The sequence below is a fragment of the Myodes glareolus genome, chromosome 14 (assembly GCF_982192425.1).
Source record: "Myodes glareolus chromosome 14, mMyoGla1.1, whole genome shotgun sequence".
NCBI lineage: Eukaryota > Metazoa > Chordata > Mammalia > Rodentia > Cricetidae > Myodes > Myodes glareolus.
In genome coordinates this window covers 5,604,646-5,621,558 of record NC_142039.1, presented here as the reverse complement: position 1 = coordinate 5,621,558, position 16,913 = coordinate 5,604,646, and the positions used below count along the sequence as shown (strand labels likewise).

The following is a 16,913-nucleotide window of genomic DNA, read 5'->3' as shown; positions in this document are numbered from 1 at the left end:
GCAATAAGTCTGCAATCCTATCGGCTGACAAGTTAAACATTCCCCACAGGTACCTCTTTTCTAAAAGGTGACTACTGTCAGCAATCCTGCTTAGGTCTCAGACACAGTAACACGCTGTTTCTTTGGAGCACAGACTTGCTTGGAGTCCCCAGATGTGTTCCTTGAAACCCTGGAGCCTTTCATAACTTCTGGATGAATTGGAACCTTTGTTAAATCAATCAAAACTGTCCTCAGGAGCTGGTGTGGAGGGACATTTATCACCGGGACATATTAGCCACAGGCGATTGGAGCAGCATTTGATGCTGAGGTGGCACTTAGCTGTACGGGTTATGTAAACGTGCTAGAGTAAATGGTGCCCCATCAGCTCAGCAGCCTTGGGCAGCAACCAAAGGGCCCGCTTGGGGAAAGTCTGTAATTGACACCTAGAATTCATAGCTTTCTAGGAAATAAGTATGATACCACTGTGGGGAGAGCAGTAACCATCTTTAGGTTATCCACATGAAGTACCACTGACTGGTAAACATGGAACTTATGGGAAATCAGATCCAATCTTTAAAGGATTAAGAACTTTCATTAAATTAAAAGACCGCAGGTCAATGAGCGATTTATAAGTTCAAAAGTGTTTATCAGACATCTGTTCTCTGACTCACCAGGCTCCAGAAATCTCAGAGCAACATCTCAGTTCTCTGACAGCAGAGGGTGTAAGTGGGAAGAGGCCAGAGATTAGAAGGTAACTGTTGCATGGTTGGGTTTCAGTGTAGGGTAGACTGCATGTGTTGCAGAGCTATAGGAAACTCAGTGAAGCAGACAGGAGGTGGGAATGTTATATGGGTAGGGGGAAGGAGGGGACAATTACAGAAGACAGAATACCTCAGCTACCAGGTGGGGGAAGGCAGGGATGTTACAGAAGACAAAATACCTCAGGTACCAGGTGGGGGAAGGCAGGGATGTTACAGAAGACAGAACACCTCAGCTACCAGGTGGGGAGACAACAGGGATGTTACAGAAGACAAAATACCTCAGGTACCGGGTGGGGGGAAGGCAGGGATGTTACAGAAGACAGAATACCTCAGCTACCAGGTGGGGGGACAACAGGGATGTTACAGAAGACAGAATACCTCAGGTACCGGGTGGGGGGAAGGCAGGGATGTTGCAGAAGACGGAATACCTCAGCTATCAGGTGGGGGGACAACAGGGATGTTACAGAAGACAGAATACCTCAGGTTCAGCCACAGAAGGAAGTAGGATGAAACATATTACGAGGCACAAGAAGTGGGCCTGATCAGAGAAGGGAGAAAGAAATCCGTGGCAAATACGTTTGCCTACGTGGATGTGGACAGGTCTAAAACTGTAGAGTGGGGTTTCTGTCCTGCCTGGTTTCTGTCCTCCCACCAGATCCCACAGCCATTTAAAGCCAAAAGAAATCACACAAAAGTCTACATTAATGAAAAACTGATTGGTCCATTAGCTCAGGCTTCTTATTAACTCTTATAACTTATATTAATTCATTATTCTTATCTATGATAGCCTCATGACTCGGTACCATTTTCAGCAGCAGAATCACATCTTCCTTCTTCTGTGATTGGGACAGGATTAGGATGGAATGGGCTTCCTCCTTCCCAGAATACTCCTGTTCTCATTGACCCACCTCTGCTTCCTGTCTGGTTGTCCTGCCTATACTTTCGGCCTGGCTACTGGCCAATCAGCATTCATTTAAAACGTAATTGACAGAATATAGACAATTGTCCCACACCATAAAACTGATTGACAGCTGCATTGACCTCTAAGTGGTGAGATTAAAGATTGCCACTTTATTGCCTGATTTTCTTTATTTACAATGAACACTGTATTTTTATAATGGGGGAGGGGCAGGCACAGCAGTGCATGGTTGTAACCGCCTCACTCAGGAATCTGAGGCAGGAGGGTTTCAGCTTCAAGACAATTGAGCTACATATAAAGACCTCATTTTAATCGAACGAAGGAAAGAGGGAGAGAGGCAAAGAAGAAGATGGAAATGTAAAGAGGGAGGGACAGACAGACAGACAGACAGACGGAGAAAGGAGCGAAATGTATGTGCTTTTTTTCCTTTGAGTGGGAGATAGCTGAACCTACCACTGTCTTGGATAGATCAACAAATAAGGCAACTTGAAAATGGTTTTCTCCGAACATGAAGTGACTGAGGCTGCCCTTCAGGAAGCAAGGGAGGGCCAGGAAAGGACTGTAGCAATAAGACAGGCAGGAGGTGATCAAGGCTAGCAGGACCGCAAGCATATCTCAGTGGAGGACCTGTTTTGTACTCCTTATTATGAGGTACATAAGAGCTAAAATTTGAATAGAAACAGGCAAAAAGAAAACATCAGCTTCATATTTATTTTCTTTATTGTATTGCTAGAATAAATTGCTGAGGATAAATGTATTTCTAACTAGAATGCAATAAAACATATAGAGGTAAATCTAAAGTAAGAAACCAAGAATTTAGAAAAGATCACCCAGGCAGACCCCAACCCTCTGGCCTCCTTAGTCACCAGCCTAGTTAACCGTTGTCCCAACATGGAATCCCAGTGGAATGACAGGTGACCTATGAAAGCATGGGGAGCTCTTGACTCCGTGCATTAAGGCATCAGTATTGCTGCTCCTGCTACACTGAAAAGTAGGTGTGACCATGTGCATGACCTTGTATGTGGTACCTGCAGCAAGGGTCCAACTGTCTGATGGCAGGTTAATCAGAGATGGTGTCATGCTCAGAAGGAGAGGGTAAACCTGGAAGAAGACAGAGCAAGAACAGAAAGAGGACATGATGCAGAGGAAGGGACCATAGACAGGCCTGCCTGCACAGACGCTCCAAAGGGTGTCATTAGCCAACAAGAAACAGAGAAAAGGGTAGGGAGAGGGGATTGCTGGGAAAGGACCCCAGAGAGATACAGAATCACGAACTGGCCAGGCATTCTTAACTTCAAAGTTAGTATTTTTTAATTTCAACTATTTTAGAAGCCATTTGAGAGGCTGATTGTGATGAGTCTTTTTCTGTACAACCAGCCAGCTCTCAGATAATGATATGGGGATTTTTAATTAATTATGAAAGTTTGCCTGTAGCTTAGACTTGTTCTTAAATAGCTCTTATAACTTAAATTAACTGATTTCTACTAGAGTACATTTTAGCACGTAGCTTTTACCTTTCTTTCATTTTGTGTGTCTGACTCCCTCCGCATCTTGTTGACATTTGCCCTGCGCCTCTGTTATCTCCTGCTTTCTCTCTCTGTTTGGAAGTCCCCTGTACTTCCTGCCCAGCTATTGACCCTCCAGCTCTTTATTAAACCAATCACAGCACTGCATCTTCACACAGTGTGCAAATATCCCGCAACAACGGAACAACGCTGTGCGGTTTCACTGCTAGCTGCTCCTTCCTCATGTCTGTCCCCTTGGGAGCCAACAGACAGTGGGGTCCTGGGGCCTCTCCTCCTTCTGTTCTCAAGCCTTGTAGAAGGAAAGTAGGTGTGGGGTGGGGGTAGAAAACAGCATGAAAAAAAGGAAACAGATTTCGTTTCTAGGAAAGAGAAAAAGGATAAGACACATTTAGTGAGGAAACAAAGCCAGGCTGGGGGAGACTGCAAAGTGGGAAGTAAAGCAAAGAGGGAAATGGAGAGAAAAACACAGGATGTGGGGGACGGGAAATATAGCAGGAAATTCTAAAAGAATACATTATAATTTTACCACCAAAAGCAGCACTTTCTTACTTTTTTAAATAAGGAGAATTTTCCAACTAAAAACCTTTACTGTGGGGGCAGCTAGTGTCTAAACTGTGGAAGGTTCTTTTCTAAATATTTAGGTTCTTTCTTTCTTTTTTTCCTTTTTTCTCCTTTCCTTTTATTCCCTCTTCTATTTGTGATCATGTTTTCTTTTTCTAAGTAGATATAATAATGTAAATATTTTCCCGTGTTACTGAAACACATCTACACTGTAACAGGTAGTATTAGAAAGTACTCTAGTAAATCCACAGAGCTGGCAATGGAGTTCAGCTCACTGACCTCAAATCTCCACTCAAATGCTAGCTCGGACAAGTGCTTCTTTGTGCTTCAGTTTCTTTATCTGAAAAAAATAAAGATGGAATAAAGGATGCTTGCTTCATATAACAACAAAATTTCCCCCCTCCATGTATCTTGAATAAGATAGCACAAATATTAGTCTGCTAGTGTCTGTTAATATTGAGAGGTCAAAACTGGAGGGGAGTGTTGAACCCAAGACAATTTGTGTATCTGTGCCTGTGTTCACATGAGCACACACACCTCGAACCAGAGGACAACCTCAGCTGCTGTTAACCTGTTTTTGAGACTGGTCTCTCATTGGCCAGGAGCTCCCTGGTTAGGCGAGGCTGACTGTACCCCAGCCCCTACATCACCACCCAGCACTGCCATCAAACAGTTCTTTCCTCTCCTTCATCTGGAGCCTTTCTTCTGCCGTGCTTTGTCTTCCGTGAGATGATTTGTTTTCTTCTTGTTTTAATTTCTTTTATTTCTACCTCACTACGTTGCCCAAGCTGGCCTTCCTGCCTCAGTCTCCCAAGGGCTGGCATAGCAGGTGTGCTTAAGATCACCTGACTGTATTTCTGAGGGACTAGGTAATTTATTTGGATTGTCTGATTTTTCTCAGAATTCAAGTGATATTCAATTCAAGTGGGACAGAATTTCCAGGGAAGCGTGTCTTTCCTGGGAATCTCAGCAGGAGATTGGGCTCGTTATTAATAACATCAACTATGAATATTTTAAGATAATTGTTTATCTTTTCAGGGAGTACATGTCTTGAGGATGCTGTGTCCTGCAGCATTCAGGCTCTACTTCGTTCAGCATCTATTTTAATTGTTATCTGAATTGTTTAGATGGTTGTAAGACGGTTATTTCCTAACTCCATCCTTTCTTGTTTGTCTATTGATTCCTACATTCTACGTGGGAGGGGGGAGCTCTCTGTGTCTTTGCGTCTCTGTTCTTTCTCTTGTTCTATCGCCCGAGTGGACTCATGGTACTTCACAAATTAATTCTCTCTATTACCCTCTTCCACTCACTCTCTCCCTTCTCTTCTATTTCTCCATCTCTTTTTTCTTTTCCCTTCAGACTTTCCTCTCCATTATCTCAATTGCTAGTAATTTGCTGTGACTGGTACAGGGGATAAATCTGACAGAGACACACGATGCTGGGTGGAGAGTGGCCACTGACTGTACCCAGCTCAGGCGACAAGAATTCTATTAAGCTACTCTGACTAATTTTGTTAGAACACAAATTAACTACTAGGGTTTTGTACACATTTTTGTTTTAAAAGCACTCCCCAAGCTTCTGAGAGTATTACTCCCTGGGCTTGTTAAAACACCACACTTTGTCTTACCATTTACTGGAAGCAACTGTGAGTGTAAATAATCCGGGGCCATTAAACTCTTTTGTTAAATTAACTGAACTGTGGCCAGCGCTACAACTGAGAAGGCTAACGACCTCCTTCAGCCCCGGGGCAGCAGCTGAGGGTGCAGTAACAGGACAGACTATTCGAGAAACACTGAAGCAATTATTAGAGAACAGAGTTGGGGAGCCCAAGCACCCAATTCTATGCAGAGAACTCAGAGACACTTGTGATATCCTGTATGAGGAAGTGACGGAAGAGCAACAGCCAAGACTCATTACTCATTGCATCCAGGCAGGGTCCACCTGCTGTGCATAAAGATCTAATTAATTCACCTGATTAGAGACACAAAAGGCTGTATTGTCTCACGTGTGTCTTTACTGACACAGTGTCTTATGATTTGTTGCCACACGGCAGGCAAATTACTTCAAACAGGATGGTGAAGTATCCTTTCTCACTTAGCTTGTAACATATCCACAGATTGTGTTTCCAAGGACATGTGGTGATGAGGCAGTACTCACTCCGCCTCAGAAGAGAACTGCTAACTTTCAGCAGTTAAGATAGCTACTTTCTCTCTCAATCATTCTTACAATCAAATGCAAGGCACCATCTTAACTGCATGGTGCGTATATATATTCAGTAGCATCACAGGCACAGTGTACAACCACAGTAATGCAAACTGAAAGTACCTGCTCGTCACCCTCTCCCCCACGCCTGCCACCCGCCGCTCGCTATGTATCCTCTGTGAATTTGTCCACTCTTAGTCCCCACTCATGAAAGCATGATCACAGTGACTTTTTATGAGGTCTTGGCATAATGTCCACAAGGTTTGTCCATGTTTATACCTTGGAATTTATTCCTTTTGGGGGGTTAATAATACCCCGTTGCATACATGTGGACCACATTTGTTGATTCATTTTCAATTTGGGGTGTATGAATCTGTTACCTCCTTGGTTAAATTTTTTCCAATTGAAATTGTTTTCTTATTTTCTCCCTTGGATAGATTATTGCTGGCATATAGGGTGCAACTGACGTTTTTTTCTGTGTGGGTTCTTTTGTCCTGCAACATCACTAAATTCAACCATTCCAAACAACTTGTGGTCGAGTCTTTAGAGCTTTCTCTACATGTGACCATGTCATCTGAAAACACGAAACTTAACTACGTTCTGTCAGGCTTGGCTGTGTTTGCCTCCTTTTCTTGCCTGCTTCCCTGGTTGGGACTTACAGTGTTGTTTACTAGGAGTGACAAGACCTGTCATCCTTGTCTTGTTTCTGATCTTGAGCTTTGAGTTTTTCAGCACTCAATATGATGTGCTAACTGTGGGCTTTTCTTTTTATATTGAAGGTTTGTAATTATATTTATGTACAGAAAACTCAGCAGTACATTTAACCCAGTTTAGTAGAGAGTTCTTTGCCCTCTGACTTTTCCAGCTTGGCAATTCGAGCCACAGATTTAGGACCCAGGACGTTGCCTCCCCAGTGGCGGTGGATCTCATCATACCTGTCGTTGTAATTGGTCCTAATAGCTTCCACCAGCTTGGCCAGAGCACCCTTGTCTTCCGAGTTAATCTGTGTGAAGGCAACAGTGGTGCACGTCTTCCTATGGACCAGCCGCCCCAGCCTGGCCTTTCCCTTGATGATGCAGTAGGGGACCCCCATCTTCCGACACAGGGCAGGCAGGAAGACCACCAGCTCAATGGGGTCTATGTCGTGGGCAATCACCACCAGCTGAGCCTTCTTGTTCTCTACCAAAGTGGTGACTATATTGATGCCCGCTCGAAGGACAGGCGATCTCTTAGTTGGGACATCCCCTTTGCCAGCTGCTTTCTTCTCAGCACGGGCCAGCAGCCTTTGCTTCTTCTCCTGCTTTGTCTCTGGCCTGTACTTGTGTGCAAGTTTAAGCAACTGGGTAGTCGTTTGCCGGTCCAGGGCCTGGGTGAACTGGTTAATGGCGGGAGGTACTTTGAGCCACTTACAGGATGGCCCTCTGCGGCAGCAGCCTAATGTAACGGGGCCATTTGACGAAGCCTGTGAGATCTCTCTTGGGCTGGACATTCTGCCCAATGACAAAGTTCTTAGGCCTCTTCTCAAAGGATTCACCACCTTCTTAGCCTCCTGCTTCTTCACGGCGGGGGCCGGGGCCACCTTCTTCCCCCTTGGCCTTCTTTCCCTTGGGCATCTTGCTGGGCTGGAGGAGAGAGAAAGAAAAAGGGGATTGTGGGTAATATGTCACTGTGGGCTTTTCATATATGATCTCAACTGTATTCCCATACACTTTTTCTTTACCTACTTCATTGGTACAGAGGTTTTTATCATATAGGGATGTTGATTCTTGTTAAATGCTGTTCCTGTAACTATGGAGATGGTCACGTGTTTGTCTTTCATTCTGTTGATATGTCGTATTGTGCTTTCCAATTTGCATATTTTGATACACCATGTATCTCAAGGATAAATCATGTTTGGCTGTGGTGTTGTATTCTTTGAAATATTATCATGCCGAGCTTACTGGTATTCCCTTGAAGATTCTTGCATCTGTTATTATCTTGCATGTTTCTTTCCTTGCAGTGCCTTTTCCTTATTTGCATATCAAGGTAACTCTGGTCTTGCAGAAAGAGTTTGAAATAATACTCATCCCTTGTCCTTCATACAGAAGATTTTAGAGATTATTAGTAATCCATATTTAAATGTCTAATAAAATACACTAGTAAAGCCAGTACGTTCTGAGGGAGGAAGTGGTTGTAAATTTTTTATAACTTATTCAATCTCTTCACTTGTTAATGCTTGGACTTTCTATTATCTAAAGAAGAATGTTCACAGAAAAAAATTTTAAATAGTGCTATTTTTCTTAACTTTAATGGACAAGTAACTAGGACACTACATTTTGGTATAATACCAACAGTTATTTTGAAATAAATGATTTTAATTGTGTCGGATAAGTACCCTAGATTTCTTATATTACCAAGAATTTCTTTTTCTCTTCTCACCTGCTCTGCCTCCTCTCCTCCCCCTCTTTCCCCTTCTTCCTCCTCTAGAATAAAAGCTGTTGATTGTTGAAATGCATTTCATAGCTAGGTACATGTCTGTAACACTAGTACTTGGAAACTGAGGCAGGAGTGTCTGGAGATAACATAATGAAGCCCTCTCTCAGGAAGAAAAGTGCTTTTCAGACATCGCTTGGGGCCGAACTGCACTCTCCCCCTTTGATCTACTGCTGACATGGCAGACATTAACATCTCCTGAGTTCCCACCTTTCCACACCTGCAGTTCCAGTGAATTTCTAACTTTGTGGTTTTCAACAAGGCCCTGATTTCTTAGAGATTTTGTAACATTATTTATAAAATGTTTCCAAATTTAACAGAGCCCACAAATTTCAAAAAGCAAATTTCAGTCTTTTCTGTATGAATTTTAATCCACCATTGCTCATGATAAACTTGTGAGCAATGTTAGAGCCAAGCTCCTAGCCTGGAGCTAGGGCCACTGCTTGGAGCAGCCTTCTTCCCACTTGTTTCTGTCTTTGGTTTAGTCTGTTTGGTTTTTGTGCTCTCTTTGGCTTCATTTTTATTTTTTATTTTTGTAATTAGGTTGTTCTCTTCAAATTTTTTATACATTTGTTTTTTCTTTCCTCTCTCTCTCTCTCTCTCTCTCTCTCTCTCTCTCTGTGTGTGTGTGTGTGTGTGTGTGTGTGTGTGTGTGTGTGTGTGCAATTTCACATGTACAAGCAATCATAAATGAATGCACAGAGGTGGGGGAAAGATGTTGGGTGTTCTCTGTTAATATCTACTTAGTCTCTTGAGATAGCATCTCTCACAGAACCTGTTTATTTGTTTTCTTGACTAGGCCAGCAGGCCAACAACCCTCTGTCTCCACCCTTCTCCCTACCTCCCACAACACCAGAGTTAACAGGCAAATCAAGCCAGATGCCTGGCTTTTACATGGGCACTAGAGATCTGAACTCAGGGCCTCATGCTGGCGTAGCAAGTGCTTTTCTCACCCGCTGAGCTTTCGCTCTCCTTTGGCCTCAAAATTTCTATATATCCTTGAGCCTGGAGTGATCCATCACCTTTGGCTCCTAACAAAATTTTCTGCCTCCTCTTCCAAACAGATCCCGACCTTAGAGGAAGGGTTTGATAAAGACATCTCATTTAGGAGCAAGTGCTCCAAAGCCTCTCACTCTGTGAACACTGTTCATTTGCACGTCACTTTGTTAGTTCCCATCTACTGCAAGGAGACTCTCTGATGAGGGCTGAGGGGCACTCTCGTTTATAGGTACAGTAGTATGTAATTAGGAGCTATGTTATTGCTATGGAGTAATAGCAGTAGGTTTCTCCCTAGGGTCACTACCTGTAACATGAAGGGGCCTACTTGTTGGGGTTTATGTCCTACTCAGTTCCCCACAGCTGGCAAGCCCCAAAGAAAATCACACAGAGATCTCCATAAGTTATAAAACTGATTGGCCCATTAGCTCAGGCTACTTATTAGCTCTTGTAGCTTATATTAACCCATTATTCTTATCTATGTTAGTCACATGGCTTTCTTTCTCAGCGGTGCAGCTCACATCTTGCTTCTTCAGTGATCTGGGCAGAACTGCAGAGGGAGCTTCCTGCTTCCCAGAATACTCCTGTTCTCCTCATCCCGCCCCTACTTCCTGTCTGGTTGACCCGCCTACACTTCCTGCCTGGCCAATCAGTGTTTATTTAAAACATGATTGACAGAATATAGATAATTCTCCCGCACCAACTACCTATTTTTAGGTTCTTGACCACTTAGCAGTGCCCAGTAAGGGTATCATCTCATGGAGTGGGCCTCATGTCATTGATTAAGGGTGTGTGTTGAGACAGTGTCTCACTATGTAGCTCAGGCTATCCTGGAATTCACTATGTAGATCAGGCTGGCTTTGAACTCAAAGAGAGTTCTGCTTCTGCTGCCTGAGTGTTGGGATTAAAAGAGTTCAACATTATGCCCAGCTACACCATTAATTTTTAATGTTCTACAAAGCCATTGTTATCTTCTCCTGAACTTGTGTGTTATTTAGAATAACTAAAGATGGTTTAGCACATGGTGTTGTATGCTAGGCAGAGTTTCATGTTTTGTATTTTATACTGTTTATGCTTCCTATTCCATTTGGTTCTCATAGAAAATTAACAAGGTAAGAAATACTAGTTTATAAATGAATAAAAGAAAAACTTTACTCTTCTGATACAGCTAGTTAGCTTTGACTCGGGGACAGTGTCCATTACCCTGTCTTCAGCTATCTCTTCCTTGTCCGTAAGCAGTGGCACTTCTCTTGCATTGTCGCCAGGCCAGAGGTCATGTGGAAAAGCACAGTGGAGTGACTGCTTCTAGGCTTGGCTGTTTGTTATTGCTGTCAGAGGCACCATAACATTGGTAATGGTTTTCATGAGTCCTCTCTTCACACATGAATGGTCTGAACAAAGCCATGCCCGTTCCCTAATCATTTAGGAAAAACTGGTACAAACTTTTCCATTTCTGAAGGACTATGAGCAAGGTCAGTCAATAACTCAGCACCTTCTATAATACCATCTAGAAGCCTTCACAGAAATGCATCCTCTCTATTAACGAGCTCCATGTAGAGACACACCCTCAATACTAATGAACTGTGTGTATACATACACCCTCTCTATTATCAAGTTCTGTGTAGGGGGTAGCTCTTGCCTTTGAGTCCATGGATATGCAGGGATGAACCACAGCCCACAGTTTATGCTGTCTTAACACAAAGACTTTTCTAATTGACTAGCATGTTGCTGGGGTTCTATGCAGGCAACTTTGTATGGCTTTTATAAAATGACCACTTATCAAAAACGCTCAATATAAAATCATCATACCAAATCCTCAGCTTGGTTCAACAGCCCTCACCCAGGGGTCAGTGCCTTCTGTTTTACTGACACTCAGAGCCATGAGATATTGACACTAGTGGTTACTGTGAGGTCACAGGCTGCTGGATGAGTGAATGTGGAAGACATACATTTATGCTATAGAGATTCTGAAAGACCAGGCATTGAGGATGCAATGCTGCCCTACAGTGCGTCTTGTGTACTATTGCTTTTCTGGAAAGGCTAGGACAGGCAGCTACAAATCCTCAGAAAAGTCTGCTGGTGGTCACCCAATTTTCTCTGGCCCCACAGCATATGGACAGGCAGAGGGTGTCTGAGCTACATCTGGAGACCCTTCTGCTTGCTGCCTGATAGCCATAAGACTCTGAGCCACGGATCACATGGAAAGTTACTCTATTAAAATGCTACCCAGGCTGAATGTTCATTTCTAAAGCATTGTGTCTCTACATGTGAACCTGGGTCTACCTGCATCACAATCACTTGGTGCATACTAAAAATGCAACTTTCTATATAACTGTCTGCCTCTTGTTTCTCTCCCATGTTAGCATGGAGCATAAACTATTCTGTCATTTTGGCACACCAGATCATAAAATGATAACTGCACATTGTAAATGCTTATAAATATTTGTTCAATAACTTAATTCTTCATCTCTATACTGACCTAGTGAGTTAAAATCCCTAAGACTGAAACCAAGGAATTCACATTTTAAAGTAGCACGTAGGTGATTCTTAGGCATGCTAAATATTAGGCATTGGCTTTCAAAAGTAATCCAGTGAAATCTAAGATCTAAAAAGGGAAAGGTTATTACACTGGTCTTGTTCAGGCAACCATATTGTTGAGATTTCATGGGTACATTTCCCCTCACGTCTAGGGGACACTACATAGCAGCAGGCATCCCGGGCTTCAGCTCTTACACTCTCTGCCTCCTCTTCTGCGCTTTTCCTGGAGCCCTGGATGTAAGGCTTGCCTGGCAGGTGTATTGGCTGGAGGGGAGCCACAGACACTTACTCTCTACATTTTGACAAGCTGTAGAGCTCAGTGATAGTTCCACCTGTTGCAAAAAGAAACTTCTTCGATGCGGGAGATACATGCACATGTGAGCAATACTCTATGGGCTCAGCAGGTTTTATACACATGTGTTCACGTGTGTAAAGAAAAGATCTTGAACTGGGGAGTATGGGAGACAACACGGGAGGAATTAGAAGAGGGAGGGAAGGTGGAAGTGATGTAGATACAATACCCATGTGTGAAGTTCTCAAAACAAAATGAAATGAATAGAAAATGATGTAAGGGTTTGTGTCCACAACACCATGCTGTCTGTCTTGGTGAGACATTAATATTCCCAGTTTACACAATGGGAATAAAATAGGAAGTGAATTCTGATTTCACTGCTGTTTTCCAGGCAAGTTTGGACATTAACTCTGATTCCTAAAAGCAGTGTGTTATCATCAGAGAATATAACTTTTCCTCAGTTTGCTTCAGGAATGAAAGACTCCCTATCCATGTTCCACAGATGGTCCCACACCCATTCCCATACAGGCAGCACAAAGTGGACTCGGTGGGTTAGGGAAAAATAGAACAGCACGTGAAGCTGAGAGAGAAACCGTGGTGATGGTGAAGGGGGAGAAGTTGGAGGGGTGGTAACGAGGGTGAATTTGACCAAAATATAGTAAATGTGTGTATAACATTCTCAAACAACCAAAAAATAACCTGACCTTTCCAAATAGCCCATTAAGTGTTTGGTTCCTTTAAGTTAGCTCTGGAAGTTTTATGTTTGTTTTACTTATAATCCATGGACCTTTTGGCAGCCCCTTGTGTCAGATGGTCATTTTCGCTCTCGGTCTCTTCCTCATTTGATAAATGAAGTGAGACCAGAGTCAGTCCTTGAGGTCATTCCCAGTTCTAATGTGTCCCAACTCTTGACTACTCAGTGACAGTTGAATGGTTTATATGTAACAAAATATCCTGATGTAATTTGATGAGCAAATAGTGATTGTCAATACACCCCCAAACTTTCCAAATTTAGGCAAACTAAAGACATTTAAGAGATGCATAACCAGTTTTTTTAAGAGTTTTCTGTGAAGTTTCATGCTTGCCTACAAAATACTATTATCATTTTAACATGCTTGAAATTTTCTGTAAGAAATACCTTGCCACACGTTCCTCTGAAGTTTGCATAGTTCATTGAATGCAGGGTGGAACAGTCTGTGACTCAGGACACAGCTTCATCAGTGGTAGGTTACAGTGGGGGGTTACTTCAGCGTGTAGGCCATGGAAAATCTGACAACAATAAAAGGTTTATGACTGTGCAATGAGCAAAATTAATTCAAAATCAATGTGTAGTGATTCCCAGGTGTTTCTGGCAGCGCTCACTCATGTTGTACTCTGCAGTTTCACTGCAGATGTGGTTCTGAATGTGCAACCAGCACACTTGGTTCAGTGTGTGCTTTCATGTTGCACAATACCAACCACCAGCATCTGTACAACCAGGCTGGTTTAGGGCCATTGTATGCAATGAATTGCAGAGCTTTATGCGTAATATTTTCTGCTACTATAGAAACTCAAATGGTGCAATTGCAGAAAAGAAAGGTTTTAACAGAGTTCTTTTCCCATTCTTTGTTATTTAAGTATTAGATTAGCATATCTATGGATTCTGTATTAGAATATTTAACTTTTTAAAAAATATTTATTTATTTATTATGTATACAGTATTCTGTCTGTATGTATGCCTGAAGGCCAGAAGAGGGCACCAGACCTCTTTACAAATGGTTATGAGTCACCATGTGGTTGCTGGGAATTGAACTCAGGACCTCTGGAAGAGCAGGCAATGCTCTTAACCACTGAGCCATCTCTCCAGCCCCAAGAATGATTAACTTTTTAATTGTTATTATTAACATGTCTGTCAACTCTGGAAAACCCTGAAAGTGATCTACATCCTAAAGCATAAAATATTCAGCCAAGATTTAAATCTTTGTGTGAAAGGAAACAGGCTCATGCATCTTAATGGTATGCATGTTTGCTTTCATGTTTAACAAATGGTAAAATTATATGCATGCCAAAAACTAATATAAGTTTAAAACTTAAATGTAAGTTTAAAACTAATGTATTTTTAAACTAATGTAATTTTAAAGACTAAACTAAATTTCTGAGCTACGTAAACAACTTAGTCTAAAGTATTTGCCTTTCAAACACAAAATCAAGAGTTCAACTCCCAGAACTCATGTTTTAAAAGCTAGGCCTGTGGGTACGACTGAGCAAGCAGAGGCCTGGGGCTTGCCAAGCAGTCAGCCTAGCCTACTTGGCAAGTTCCAGACCAGTGAAAGCTCCTACCTCAGAAATGGTGGCTGGAACCTGAGAATTGACCTCCACAGTCATGTGTACACACAAGCACATATACCTGTAAACATGTGCACTTATACACACTAGCATGTAATCACATGCAAATCAGATAAAATAAATTTCTTTACTTTATTATCAATAAATGTTTAACTAATTTGTATATCTATTCCATATCTATACATCCAGAATTGTATAAAACTTTCTCAGGCAAAGGGGGGCATGAATGGAAGGCCTGGCCTAGAAAACGCCTTGGGGGACTGGTCTAGGAAAGCTTGAATCTTAAAGGATATTCTTGGGACTCTCTGAAAGATGAGACAATTTAGAGTGTAAGAAGCTTATAAGAGCTCATTCCCAGCACCATTTCCTCCCCCACTTCCCGGTCTCACAGAAGTATGGAAGATGGGCCATGCTCTTCACAGCAAGATACCTATAATTCCTTTTGCTAAATTCTAACCTGACAGCTCAGGCCCTGGTAACTTTTCCATGACTGTCGCCTGAGTCATTGCATATGAATCACTTTGCTCTGGCAGAACCCCCTAAGCCAGTCGTTCTCAAAACTTTGAGATTTAGTGTCTGCTGTGTAACCAACTAATTTGCCAAACTTCTTTTTTAAATCTGTGATGAAATTGGTAGAAAAACATAATTGGTATGCCCTCTACAGACTACCAGATCATTTTAAAGATGAAAGAAATGTGAACATTAATTAACCTGTAATAAATCACATGTTTGGGAAGCACCAGAAGGTATGATGAAGCAGCTAGCAGTCCCTGTGTGCCTAGATCCACAGGGGCTAACATACCAAGTCCCCGCCACTGCTCACTGAATGCCTGTAGCACCCCCACCACTTTCTGTATTACACGCTTTATAAAACCTAGATTAATCATTCCAATGGGGAAAGTTATTGGCCTCAGAAAGTATTTCACCACCCACAGCTCCTTCTAACTACTTTATTTGTTTTTTGTTTTCCTTCAGGATCTTAAAATAAAAGTATCACATCAGACTATAATAATCTCAGCAATGACTATGTGTCTATCACTTGCCAAGCTTTTAAAAACATTTTTGCACTTGTTGAGCTACTGACTTGCTCAATCCTAATAACTAACTCTAAATACTGTCATTTCCAGGATTATTTGGCACCATGTAACTTGCTCTACAAATAATTTCTCACGATTATCATAATGTTGACTTTTATTGTAGGAAAGAAATGGTGTCGGAATGCAATGTTGCCTCCCCATCTGGTGTCTCCCTGTCCAACTGATGATCACAGCACACACAGAGCTAGTGCCATTCTTTGGGAAAAAGCTCTATTGGGAACGACATGATGTTTCTTTCTCATGTGCCTTTCCATCTGAGTGTGTGAAATTTGACTCCCTGCATTTCAACTTGCTTTATGCTTTCAGGCTTTAAGGGAATGTAGCTGGTTTGGGGAATCACATTTTTAACCAAATGTCTGAAAATGGATTCTATCTTCTTGATGTTTCGTCAACATAAAAAAAGGAAATCTACCCATTTGAACTGAATTTTTTTTCTAAAATGAAAATTTGGAGTGAAATCTTTTTCCCCTGAGCTTCTCTTTCATTGCCAAATGTCTTTTTCCCAACCAGAATTGTTTAAAATTAATTAAAAGAATGCATTTTAGCAGTCTGTGGGAAAAGTAGAGGGTCAGTGTGACCATTTTACCAGGAACACAGTATGGTCAGGTATCTCCCAAGCATGGTAAGAAACAGTCATTTGTTTTATTGGGAGATAAATGCATTTCTTTCTTTCCCTGAGACTGCCAAAGAGCTGTCTTAACTGAGCACTAGTTAATGCTAAGAGTTGGAGTCTACCATCCTGAGGTTCCTTACACTGTAAAGAGAGCAGAGCAAACTAGTCCAAACAAATTCACATATATTTTTTTTTCTTACAGAGGGAAAATGATTCCATCTGATCTTGAAAGAAGAATCCTTGAAGTCAAACAGAAAGTAAGTTTCTGTAGGGATCTCTGAGCCACAGCAATAAGTGTTTCAGTTCATAGGCAAGAAAAGTCATTTAGGTTTTGTTCTTCAAAAAGGATCTGAACCCCAATCTCCAAGCTCTAAGAAAAATATGAAATTTGTCATGCAATCATCACATCAGTCTCCAAGTATGCATATGTTGTACGAGGAGGGGTCCCTTAGTTCCTGCCACACGAATAACTTAACCCCCAAAATAACCACACAGAAATTGTATTAATTTAAACACTGCCTGGCCCATTATCTCTAGCCTCTTATTGGCTACTCTCATATCTTTTTTTTTTTTTTTAAATATTTCTTTTTTTTTTTTTAGTAAATTTTATTAAATTATAAAAGTTTCCATTT

At 41.8% G+C, this 16,913-nt stretch overlaps 1 protein-coding gene and 1 pseudogene across 1 annotated transcript in view; one reads left to right on the top strand and one right to left on the bottom strand.

Annotated features, from left to right (window-relative positions):
• The window catches only part of Gad2 (glutamate decarboxylase 2), a 68,996-nt gene that overhangs the window by 28,746 nt on the left and 23,337 nt on the right, over window positions 1–16,913 (top strand). Inside the window, exon 9 of the mRNA XM_048461041.3 lies at window positions 16,484–16,538. Within this exon, the coding sequence (XP_048316998.1) occupies window positions 16,484–16,538 (55 nt within the window). The remainder of the gene's footprint in view (window positions 1–16,483; window positions 16,539–16,913) is intronic.
• LOC148119748 (large ribosomal subunit protein eL8 pseudogene) lies at window positions 6,733–7,168 on the bottom strand (annotated as a pseudogene).